A 13024-nucleotide genomic window follows, 5' to 3' on the forward strand; every position below is an offset into this window, starting at 1 on the left:
ATAGAAAGACAAATCATGAGAATATACCAATTCTCAATGGAGTTCTCGATCATTCTGGGTTGTTAAATGACTCAACTGCTTATGTCCGGAATAGTGAAGTAAATGAAGAATTAACAAGTGGACAGAGCATCCTGTTTTATCAAAGATAGCAATTAACCAAACCAAAAATAAAGAGGTTAAATTATAATTAGTAAATTAGGTGGTTGAAAAGTGGTGTACCTAGATAGCTGCAAACGCTGAAATGTATCGAAACTGGGGACCCTTGCTGTTCGACTTTGGCTTATTCAATAATCAAACGGTAATCAATCCATTTCTGTTCAACATGAGCAATCTTGCGCCATTCTTTTCCTTTTCTTTTACCTTGCCATTTTTTTGTCAACAAAGGACAGCCGGAGATTTTTAGAATAGAAAGAGAGGCAGGTAACTCCTTCTTGTCTGGCATGTGCTTGAGCTTAGGACAGTTAGAAATCTTCAGGACTTGAAGAGCACGAAGGTGTTGAAACTCCTTGAAAGATGTCAAATTTGGAAAGTCGGCAATGGAAAGATAGGTGAGAGTGGTGGGGAGCAACCGTGCCCCTAGGAAGGACTCCGCATCGTCATGTCTTGTTCCACCGATTGACAAATCTTTAAGAATGGGGAGGTTCTGCAAACCCCATCCCATCCAACTCGCAATGAGTTTGTCACAACGATCGATCTCAATTGAATTCAGATTGGAAGGCAAGCCCCCTTCAGGAAGAGACTCAATTTTTGGACATTGACTTACAAGCAATACCTCAAGAGACGGAAGGAGCGTGCCCATTTTCTCAGGAAGCGATCTCAGACTCCGACAATCTATGATCGAAAGCGATGTAAGGCTGGGGGCACGCAATCCTCCGTTTGGAAATGACACAAAACGATTGCAACTATTAATCTGCAAGGTGACTAAATCATGTTCATAATTTTCTGGAACCGTAAGAGATTTCAGATTGTCACACCGCCACAAATTGAGTTGATAAAGCTTTGGGAATAAATCTAATGGAAAGGAATCGGGAGTAAAAAAAGTGGTCAACGACAATGTTTCAAGGGATGAATAGTGCAGGTGCGTTGGGAGCTCGAGCGTCTGGGAATTGTAAACCTGAAGGGTTTTCAATGTAGAGGGAAAACTACCCTCAAGTGAATGACAGCAAGCGATTGATAAGTTTTGAAGACAGCTGTTGGAGTCTATCGACACAGGTGAGGAACAGCTCGATATGTCGAGGGTTTCTAATGTAGAGGGAAGGCCATCCATAAAAAGGGAATTAAATGAACAACCATGGACTACTAACCCTTGAAGACAGCAATTGGAGTCTATTATTCCCTCTCGTAGGGAAAATCCTTCAATTCCGAGCATTTGCATTCCGGTTGGCAATTCCACAAACTGTATCCCATTACAATTTCTTAGTTGCATTTCACAAATAGCAGGAGTCTTTGGGAGTGGAGCCACCAGCCCCCGACAATAACAAATCTGAAGTTTGGTTAAAGAAGGAAGATGGACGGGCAATCCTCCTTTTAGCTTTGGGCAATCCTCGATATAAAGCTCTTCTAGTTGAGAAAAAGCTACACCTCCATTTTCAGCACCAAAAAAAACCCATTCCTCCCACTTTGCCATACCCTCGAATTTTAGAACTTTCAAGGCACCAAATGAGTTAACTGAAGAAGAACCGCCGCTGCCACAAAACTCAGAACCCACTCTAACAACTTCATTAAACCCAACAATAGAGAGGTTCTGCAAAGAGGGTAACTGTCCAAGGGATGGCAAGCTACTGCAATAATAACAGTTTTGTAGACGAAGATACGCTAGTTTAGAGAATGAAGGAAGCCCTATCCAATCTGAAAGACTTCTACCACAATAGTATTTGATAGCGAGGCTTTTCAAGTTTGTATGGGGCCGGAGACTATCAAGTATAATTTTCTGACTTTCTGAAAAATTATCATTATTTTCCCATTCTAATACCAACTCTTCAAGGTACTTTTTATTCTCCAAGCTTGCATCTAGAGCATCAATAGAAGATTCAACATTTTGGAGCTTCAATATAGAAAGCGATCCCCGAAGATTTATAAGTTTTTCCAACTCTCTAATGCACGACCCACTCCCTTTGCCAACGATAAATTTAGTCAACGTCTGTAGGCATTTTAATCTACCCAATTGTATTGGCATCTCTTTTATTCTAGTATCAGTAATATCAAGATGACGTAAACTAACGAGTTTCCACATATCGCTTGGCAATGCAATAAGCATTCCACATTGTGACAAAATTAATGTTTGTAAATTGCACAACTTACATATGGAATCAGGCAATTCTTGAACTCTAGTGGAAGAGAGATCCAAGTAACGCAGGTGTGTAAGTTTGCCAATTGAATCTGGCAATTCAGTCATATTGTAGTAAAGAGCCAGAGAGAGCACACGTAAGCACTTTAGCATAGGCAATAACTCATGTGGTACCTTTTTTGTTAAGTAGGAAAAGTAACTATGAGACAAGTCTATTGGCAAGAAAGTGCACAACTTAGTCTTATAAAGAGCCTCAAACTTCTTAAAGCCATCAAATTCTTCTCTAACATATGACAAATGACGAACCTTGTTCGCATTTTCTCCAGAATAATCACCCTCCATCCTTAGATTGAATTTTCCAGACACAAATGTTGCTAAATCGTTCACAAGATCATGCATCGTGAAAAGTGATTTATTGCCACTTGATTGTTGGAATAATGATCTTGATACGAGAGCAGAGAAGTAATTATCACCAACTTCTTCCATTGTCATATTTTTAGATTCATATAGGAAACCTTCTGCCATCCATAATAAGACTAACTTGTTTTTTTTGAAAATATAACCCTTTGGAAATATTGAACAATAAGCAAAGCATCGCTTTAGATGTGATGGGAGATACTTGTAGCTTAATCTTAGAGCAGGAAGAATTTTTGTCCTGTCAATTGGCGAATCCCATAAGTCACTCTTCAATATCTTATTCCATTCATCAACATCCAATTTATACCTCAAGAGATCTCCAATTGCTTTTATTGCTAAAGGAAGGCCATCACATTTTTCAACAATTTGTCTACCTAACTCTTCTAGTTGTGGATGTGCATTAGGGTTACCATCATAGAAAGCATGTTTTGTAAATAATGACCTACAATCTTCTTCTCGTAACTTCTTTAGAGGATGAGTTGAACTAGCACGCATAACTAATGCAACTTCGTGATCACGTGTCGTTACGATGACCTTACTTCCTCGTGCCCCAGATTTTAAAGGTTTACTTAAGTCCTCCCAATTAAAATAATTCTCATTCCAAACATCATCTAAAACTATTAAAAATTTCTTCGCTGTCAATTTCTTCTTGAGTGCAAGTTGGAGTTGGTTTAGACTCATAGCATCATGGATTTGGTTTTGAATCATAATATCATGGGTTTTTTGGTTTTGACTCATAATATCATGGGTTGACAAGGATAACCCATTCATAATTTTTTTTGCTACCTTGGTCACGTCAACTTCTTTGGAAACATAAACCCATGCATCAAGGTCAAAGTACTCCTTCACCCTTTTGTCATTGTATAGAAGCTGAGCAAGAGTGGTTTTGCCAATCCCTCCCATGCCCACTATAGCAATCACACTCATCTCATTGCCACGTGCCTCGTTTGAGAGCAACAAGTTAATTATTGCATCCTTTTCATCATTTCTACCACAAATATCAGATTCTTCAACCAAAGAAGACGTGGCAAATATTTCAGATGATTTCCCTCCACCACCTTCTGTTAGACCTATTGTTTTCTTTTGCCGTGCTAGAGATTCTAGCCTGCCAACTATCTTTTGTATCATTGGCTTTATTTCTTCAACAAAAGAATTACGAAAAGCAAAGATGGACTTTTGTACCTTACTTGCAGTGGTTTGAAATTCAGCGTCCAACTCGCTTTGCAAGGCTTGAGTAGCAATCTCATCCAAGACGTGCTCTGCATCATAGACTGCATCTTTCAGCTCATCAAGCCACCTTCTCACAGCAGGCTTTGTAACTTGCAATTCCTCCGTGTCTTCAAGCACTGCATTGACAGTTAGGTATGTTGTCTCCAACTTCTTCAAGAGTTCACCGGAGAGTTTTTGCTTCCGAAAGAAGTCAACAAACCCACCAGATGCCATTTTGTCGAAAAACGCTTGTAGGAAGGGAGAGAGAAAAATGGATGCAATCTCAGCCATGTTTTCTTCTTCGAAAATCAAAAAGGAAATGAAGGAAGGCGATTACAAACAGGAGAATAGCAAAATCAGATACGAAGTTGTGTTTTGGTTTAACAAGGAAGAAGTGGACATATTGTGATCATACTGGAAACATATATAAATTAATTTGATAAAAGTAATATCAGCATCTTCTTGCTTATAATAATAACATCACGACTCACGAGTCTCACTAGTCAACAAAAGCATCTTCTTGATTATAATATATAATCCTCACCTAATTTTCCACCGAATATTGATCAGCATCTTCTTGCTTATAATATATATATGTAGACATATAATAGAGAGGTTATCTTATCGAGTAAATTTACTCTAAAAACAATGAGTAAATAATTGTTCATTTTGCATGTGGAGACCAACTATTTAACCTCTGGTCATTGGTTTGTGAGTTTTGGATTCCGTTGGTCGGCCAGTTGTGTTGGACTCCTCCTCGAAAATCACAATAATGTCATTCAACACAAATTCAACGAATAAAAATGCTCTAACATGCGACAAGGAAACGAAAATAAAAGGGGAAACTTCACTAAGGCCTCCTGAACTTCCGGCCGATTTTGTAGACCCTCTCTGAACTTAAAAAACTCTCATTTTGGACCCTCAAACTTTCATTTTCTCTCAAATAAGGCCCTTCCGTCTACCTGAAGCGTTAAAACCAAACGGAATGGACATCACGTGACTTTCACGTGATGTCACAAACATCCACCGACATTTTACTTTGGAATATTGCTTTTTAATTAGTTTATTCCAATTTGTAAGCTTTGGATTCCGTTGGTCGGCCATCTCTTTTTTACCCCTATTAATTTGCTATTCAAATAAACTACACGATAGTTTTTCTTCAACTTACTATAATAAATGTCAAGTGTCATCTAATATATTTAAGTTTTTCGAAAATTAATGATTGGATTCCTAAGTTAGTAAAAAAGTAATAAGTGACTATTAAAAATGTTGAAGAAAACATGTGTCTCACATGTTAGAGGCACATGTGCATAACTATGGCAATTTAAATATAATGTCTTTATATAATTCATATGTAAAATAACTCTTTAAAAATTAAACGACATAACAACCTCTTCAAGTCAGTAACTAACATAAAGGAATATAGAAAGAGAATTCTCAAATTAATGTTATTAAATTAAGTTTTTTATTCAAAAAGACCCACGAAGATGAAGGTGTGCGTCATAAAGATTTAATAGTTGATTTTTCAAAAAGTTAGATGAAAAAAATATAGGAGTTGGGACAAAATAGCAATTCTCAAAAATTAGTAGTCGTGCAATCACAAAAGATACTGAAAATTTCTCAACCTTTTCTTCATTCTTAAGATAAAAGAGACTGTTAAAACAGTGTTCAGTTTGGTGAGCCCTCGCCCAAGGGCAGAGTTGTAATGTCGTATGTTGCTTCTCCTCTAACATGCAAGACAAGAATAGGGTTAAGCGAATACGCCTGTGATGTTTCCGGAGGGCGGAGGGTGTCCAATCTCTTCCCCCCCTTCTCCACAGAATTATCCAAGAAGAGCTGCAAAGAGAAGAAATCCCGTGGTTGCAAAAATCTAGAGACGCCGGCCGGGCTCACAAGTAGAGCACTCACACGACTCTCTACTTTCTCTCTTCTTCTTTTTTTTTTTTTTAAATAATAATTTTTTTATTCTGCAAAAAAAAAAAAAAAAAAGTCTATTTTTTAATTGGACAGAGTTTTCCTCTAAATTGAGTTTGATGAACTTCTTCTAACTCAAACTATAAAAATGACATATGTCATTTGAACAGGTGAGATGCACATTTTTTTTTAATAGCAATGACACAGTTAGAATAAATAATATTAAAAACTCGTACATCTCACATGTTATTAAAAAAAAAGCTCATATGTCATTTTTATAAACTGAATTGAAAAAAGTTCATCCACTCGGTTCGGAGGAATACTCTTTCCTTTTTAATTCTGGTTCTTCAATTTGGTGAAAATTTTAGGAAGCATGAACAATATTCACCTAATTTGATAAGCACAACCACCATTCTCTCTACTTTCAATTATTTATTTATTTATTTTGTACCTAGCATACCGCATCTTAAATATATTTTCCTACTATGGATTCATTTGGATTTCTAATTTTAAAAAGTGCGATTAAAAATTAATGATTTGATAATGTAGTTTTTTAAAAATCCCATTAAACATTTGGCAAAATCGTAATTTAATTTTTAAAATTGTAGTTTAGTCTTAAAAATTATGCTTTTTTTTAAAAAAAAAAAATCGCCTATGATTTGAAAACGTAGCATTAGGTAAAAGTTTCATAATAGTTACTTTTTCTCCTTAAGATTAGCTAGAAAACTAGGTAAAATGTATAAAATGCTACTGTGAATAGTAACATTTTGCTATTCATTGTAACACACTAGATAAATATTTTATTGTTTTTCCATATTACTTTTTAGTTGTTTATTATTTCTTTCTTTTCATATAAGTATAATATAATAAAAAAGAGTGAAAAATGTGACACTCATAATTGAAGTCTAGCGTGTTTTGATGATCTCATTCATCTTCAATGATTATGTTATGGAGAATTATGCATGCTTTCATAATGCCTTTGAGGTTTGGGACTTTGAACATCCGTGCAGGTTGACGCACAATCGTAAATCGTGTTTTCAACACTCTGAATGCATGCTCTACGTCCTTCTTTGTACTCTTATACTACAACAAAATGTTTTTTTTTAAAAAAAAATTAGTAAATAATTGTGCATTAATTAATGTGCAAGTGGAAACCAATTATATATTTAATGTTATATGCAAGCAATTCTAACATGTTGTGTTTGTGAGTTTTTGGGTGATTTTACGCGTAAAAGTATAAAATTATAGAAGTCCTTATAATTAAGGATATTAATTAAATGATTATTCCATCTATTACTCTGAATATAATACAAAATAGAATATTAACTTAATCTTTAATGCTTAAGGGTCCGTTTAAGATTACAATTTTAAAAATTGCTTTCTAGTGTGCATGCTTGGTTGGTAAAAGCAATGCGGAGTAAAATAAGAAATTTTGATGTGTTAGAGAATGAGTTGGTGGGAATTTTTCAAGTAAAAATGTTGTTGTAGCACTAATTCATCCAAATGGCATTGAAGACTGTCTGGATGAGGCCCTAGTCAGTAGGCTTTAACGTGGCGTGTGAGAAGCTGAATCTGTGAAGTGCGAACACTAAATCAAACAACTCTTCTATAAACCCTATAATAGGAATATATGAAAGACAAACGAAGAATTCGCTATGGAATATTCTTGTCAAATTTCAATTACATTAAGAAAGAAGCTAAAGTGGAAAGTTAAGACAACCTATTTCTTGTCAAATTTCGAAATTCCTTTCCAGACTTTGGGTGGACCTGGTCCACAGATACCTTGCTAACAGAATCATGCCTATTTAGAAAACTAGTAACAATTGATTTTGGACATCAATTGTAGGACCTATGTGGAGCCAACACCAAATAATTTGACCCCATCCACCCAAATGATTTGAAACACTTACATACATCAATCACTACAACCCCGTTTGCTTATAGGGGATAGAAAATCTCCAATCAATGCAAATTTTGTTATTAATTTGTTTAAAGCAGGCAAAGACTTGTTAAGGCGTTGGTTGTGCCTTGAATTGATTATAAAATCTACAAATTTTTTCATGTTGTCACTTAACCACGTATATAAAAATGAGAGAAACATATGTTATAAATAAACAGAACCATACTTAGAGATCAAAGCACACTGCCTCCAAGAAAAGAAGTGCTCAACCTTTTCTTCATTTTTAAGATAAAAGAGACAAATATTAATCCAGATGCCTCCTTGATGATGAAACAACCCTTTTATAAAGCTAAGAATATGAATATAGGAAACAAAAGAGAAACTCTCTCTCAAGTATTCTTATTCATCAAACTGAACAACAATAACAAATAGATGGTGAAGCTGGCATTATTGTGCTTAAATATAATTTAGGATTCAACATTGAAAGTATAGTTACAAAAGTAGTGTTTATTAAAAAATATCGCAACTTCGCTCGAGCTAATGGCGCACGAGGGTCGCACAGAAGCATCTATCCTATGCTTAGCTACATTATTGTTCGTCCCAAGGTGAAGCAAACACCACACAAGATTTGTCTCTTGCAGAATCGAAAATTTCCACTCCAGAAGCCTTCCTCCTTCACTTAAGATCCATCATGAGGCCATTTGCAAGCACCAATAACTCAACATGCAGAGATTGACTTGCAGCACTGTTGTGGTAATGTTTCTTCTACTTATTAAGCTGCAACACAAAAAAAAAACACAAAAAAAAGTACATATTAATCTCAAGTTCTTTGATCTCCAAAACCCCAAAAAGCGCGTGGGAAAAACATGTACCTCATCTTGGTCGAATAAACCAAATTCTGTCCATGTTGATTCAGCTTCATCAGCCATTGGCAGCACATGGTTCTGAATGCAAGTAAACAAGGACTGAAAGTGATTAAGGAAGCTTTTGTTCTCTGCAAAATACCAAATTCTCCAAAGCACAATGAATTCTGTTACAATCTACGCAACAGAACCACTTCCCTTTTGGCAATTTCTGGTGCACGAGTATTGTTAACAATTGCAGATCCAATAAACAGAAAAATAATTCTGGTGGCAACAGAACTGCAAAAAATAACAGAAAAAGTCCTCACCCCTTAGTCTTACATATTGTCATATAACCATGAAACATAAACACCCATTTATAAGAAAAACTAAAATTGACACAAAAAAGAATTCAGTGCCTGGAAAAGAGCTACAATATTGTTACCTCCTATTTCCACCAGCCCCACCCGGACCACGACCAAATGTCTGGGCAGAAACCACAGGCTGTAGCTCAGCTTCAACAACCCCAGGAATGTCAGAGAAAAACAGAGAAAGAGGAAATTAGAACAGAACTATTCATGATGCTGATTCATAGGATCATAACAAACAAGTAGTTCATAAAATGATTGTAACTATTTTACTTCAATTATAATTCAAACTCTTTCATATCATCAATTCGTCACCTATATGTTCTCTCAGTAGTCAAACAGAACAACTCATTAGGCATGATTCACTTCTTTCTTTTCACAGTTAACATTTTTACTATGACCAAGCAATTTAAAGAAACATCAAATCTTTGCTTGTTTGCCCGATAAATGTAGAAACGATAAGAAAAAAAAAAACAAGGATCTTAGATCCATCACCAACAATCAAAATCTCCATGTTGTGACAGTACATCAAAGATATTACCAAAAGCACATGCCAGGTTCTCTAGAGGGTGTAATATGTTCCCTTAACATCAAAAGTCAAGGTGACAACTCATCAGAGCCCAAAAGTGTAAGAGATTCCATTACTGCTGTGAAGATCCTCAACTAGTTAAAATTTCAGTATATTTCTCTACAAGCTTACATAATGATGCATTGAATCACTTTTTCCAATGGCCTAGGCAAAGACAATAGCCTTTTCCATCAAATCCAATAACTTCATGGTTAAAAAGAAGCATAAATAGATTGTACTATATCCAATAACTTCATGATCAACACATACATAAGTTTTGTTTGGCTTGTGAGTTTCTATGCCACAGCACAGAAGCCAAGATCAGGTCTAAAGGTCATATCCTTGTAGAATAAAATGAAGCTCTTCAAGGTTGATATTTGAACTAACTTTAGGGCTCATCTTAAAGTATCGATCCCACATGCTTTACCAAGAGATGCACTGCCAATGTGAAAAATAACTAAAAGCACCAGCCATTTTATTTGCAGAAATGCACTTGTAATCACCAACAATGAAAGCACATTGGACACCAACCTCAAATGCTGGGTGATCAAGACTCTGCTCAAATCAAATGGATTCTCATTGAAATTGTTTTGAGCCCACAATAACACGGTTGACAAGAGAGCTTGCCTAAGATGTATCAATCCATTTTGCCAATTGACTGACCAAACTGTCTTCGGTGACTAAGTTTTGCGCATAAACCTGGCAAAGAGGAAAAAAGAAACTTGAACAAAATAAAGACAAAAAAAAAAAAAAAAAAAGTATCCTTGTCTAAGTGTAATTCAGCTTATAGACCATTCCAATAATGTGAATCTAAGATTTATTTATTTATTTTGGGATATGTAAATAGCTCACACTCCATTTTGCCCAGAGGCCAATCTCTTACCAAGACTGCAAAACCAGTCAGGCTAGTGAACTCAAATGGCAAAATCAAGATTGACCTTGTAGAATGTTAAGTTAATCAAACTTTGTGACTATATGTATCAATTACCCTTAAACCAGTTGAGTCTGGCACAATTAACCTGCCTTTTTGAAGATAACTTGTTTAGAGTAGTAGCAGTAACTTCCTTTATATTTTCCTTAAATTTAAGGAACCAAACTACTTTTTACTTCTATATTCAAGTAAACTCTATAATAGCTTCCATTTTCCTTTCCCAATACCATTCAAATATTCCTTAAATATCCTTTCAAACAAATGATAGGGGAAAGTGAGAGGAAAGAGAAAGCTTTTTTATATTAAAATAATGTTCAAGGAAGCAAAAGTGCTACCCTAGATTTAAGGTAGCACTTTTAGTTCCATTGGTGATCTCTTGGTTTAAGAAACACGAAGGGAGTCTGTTGCAGGTGGTTTTCTATGAGTTTGCCTTACATTTAGGAAAGGGAATGAGATTTAAGGAAGCTGCTTCTAGTGTTCTAAATTGATGAAGAGATTGGCATAACGACACAACTACAGTTTGTATTGCAGTCCAGATGATCTGCTAAAAACACACTGGAAATCCATTACATCAGCTATTCATTTATTTGGATGTGTATTAACGATAAAAAAATAAAAATAAAAAAGAAAAGGGAACACCATAACATACCAGCAAGTCAACAGATAATGTCACCATCCAAATGCATCTTCCATTTCTCGTCTCAACAGTTTAATAATTGAAGGTATCAGAACTAGTACTAGCTTGCAATTGGTTTAGTGCTGGCTGTAATTAGACATCCTCCCATTCCGTTACTATAATCAACTCATCCACCTTAACACAATCATACAATAGCCACAATAAAATCCTCTGCTGCCATTGATTACCTTTTCCCATGTAGCAGCTTTCACGAGATTAGGTACTGAATGGTAATTCAGAACCTACAATTCCAACAAAAGAAAAAGAAACCAAAATGCCCATGATGTCAATTTGGCACAATACTTTCATAAGGTCCATAGGTCTCCATTGAACTTTTAGTACCTATGCATCAAAAAATAGCTAAACATCTGAATCAACTAAGAAATAACAACACATGCATGGTAAATTGAAACATAAGATCTACACACATGTGCATCGGATGATATCAATAGTTTATGCATAGTGCTTTTCACACATCCTGGCACAATAGTGCATCAATACAAGTTTATGGTAGTGCTAATGCAGATTCCAATAAAATATTCAATGCAATTGCTATCCTAGTTTCAAATCAATTAGAAATTTTTTTTGATGTAAATAAAACCATGCATTAAAAATATTAGATTAGGCTTCATCAGCCTCCTAGATCCAACTAACAGATCTTTACAAGTAATATTACCATAGCTATATTCATAATTTCAAAAAAGGAAGTAGTAGGTTTATGCTTCAAATCAGGTTAGGCAAGATTGAAGTTAGAATGATTTGAATATGTATGAGCAACCATAGAAAAATAAGGAACAAGCCCAGAAGTTGTGCAACAAAAATCAACTGAAGTATTGATCAAATAACATGCTAGTCATCAAACATGTATGCTGAATAACTGGGTGTATGAGATCAATCATTCAATTGTCCGTCTTCGTATTCTAACAAAATGTTAAAACTCAAGAAAATGGGGTATTTACAATGCAAGTCCGCGAACTAGAGGGACATGAATTCACGACCTTACCCCCTACCATTTGAGTTAAAGCTCATTGGTGCAAGTCCACATGCTCCAGCGACAAATTCATAACATAACTCCTTTGAAGAGAAAAACCCCCAATGGGAGTGAGTAAATGGAGATTAATACACAGCAACACAAAAGTAGAAATTGAGAGGACCGAAGGTGGGCTGTGATGAGGCACAGAGCAGCTGATAGTGTACTGAGATGAGAGGCTTGTCAGAAGTAATTCAGGCCGTCAATAAAGGAGCTTGAGTTTGCAACATGATTCAAGGAGAAGAGGCTGCTGTTCTGTGTTACTGTTGTGAGCTGATGTGGAGGAGCAAGTCAGCAAGAAATCTGGAGATCTTTAGCGAATGCTTTTGCTGAATTTTCATGCTGGAGCTGAGGGTCCTTTTGGGTATTAGCATGAAGCTCATGCAACTCATGTTTATCCTTAACACAGAAGCCTTCTCGCTTTACTCAAGAATCAAGATCCTCCATAAGGCCCCATTTGCAAGTTGGGCTGCATCACTTCTCCATTTTCACAAAATTTTTGTGGTACTCTCAACACCTGAGCACCAATAATTCAGTATGCAAAGACTGAGTTCGAGCACTGTTGTTCCTCGGAAGATCACCATATGGTAATGCAAAAAAAAAAATGTACATATTAATCTCAACTTCTTTGCGCTCCCAAGAAACAAATAGAAAGTGGAAAAAACAAGTACCTCATTTTGGTTTAATAAAATCAAAATTTTGTCCATAATGATTCAGCTTCATCAGCCACTCGTATCACATGGTTCTGAATGCAAGTAAACAAGAACTGAAGGTAATCCTACACCAACAGCATTCATCAATTTAGAAGAGGTTCCACCATCCAAAAAAAGGGAAAATATATATATATATATATATATATATATATATATATATATATATATA

General features: G+C 35.7%; 1 protein-coding gene and 1 long non-coding RNA gene across 8 annotated transcripts; both read right to left on the bottom strand.

Moving 5' to 3' along the window:
* Positions 1–27: 27 nt before the first annotated feature.
* On the bottom strand, positions 28–4147 carry LOC132190975 (putative disease resistance RPP13-like protein 1; the record flags this gene model as incomplete). The annotated part of the gene is given in 2 exon segments (XM_059606000.1): positions 28–131; positions 220–4147. A coding segment is annotated over 1 exon segment (3867 nt).
* Positions 4148–8091: 3944 nt separating this feature from the next.
* On the bottom strand, positions 8092–12889 carry LOC132190695 (uncharacterized). Of its 7 annotated transcripts, none has more exons than XR_009441164.1 (6): positions 12814–12889; positions 12116–12701; positions 11086–11454; positions 9015–10204; positions 8600–8869; positions 8092–8504 (listed from the first exon to the last, which is right to left on the bottom strand). It is a non-coding gene; the product is annotated as an uncharacterized LOC132190695 (long non-coding RNA). The 7 variants fall into 7 exon arrangements; XR_009441168.1 differs by lacking the exon at positions 12814–12889 and having other exon boundaries at positions 11086–11199; positions 11301–11454; positions 12116–12719; XR_009441163.1 differs by lacking the exon at positions 12814–12889 and having other exon boundaries at positions 9015–9084; positions 10037–10204; positions 12116–12719.
* Positions 12890–13024: the final 135 nt, after the last annotated feature.

The sequence above is a fragment of the Corylus avellana genome, chromosome ca8 (genome assembly GCF_901000735.1).
Source record: "Corylus avellana chromosome ca8, CavTom2PMs-1.0".
In the NCBI taxonomy this organism is placed as follows: domain Eukaryota; kingdom Viridiplantae; phylum Streptophyta; class Magnoliopsida; order Fagales; family Betulaceae; genus Corylus; species Corylus avellana.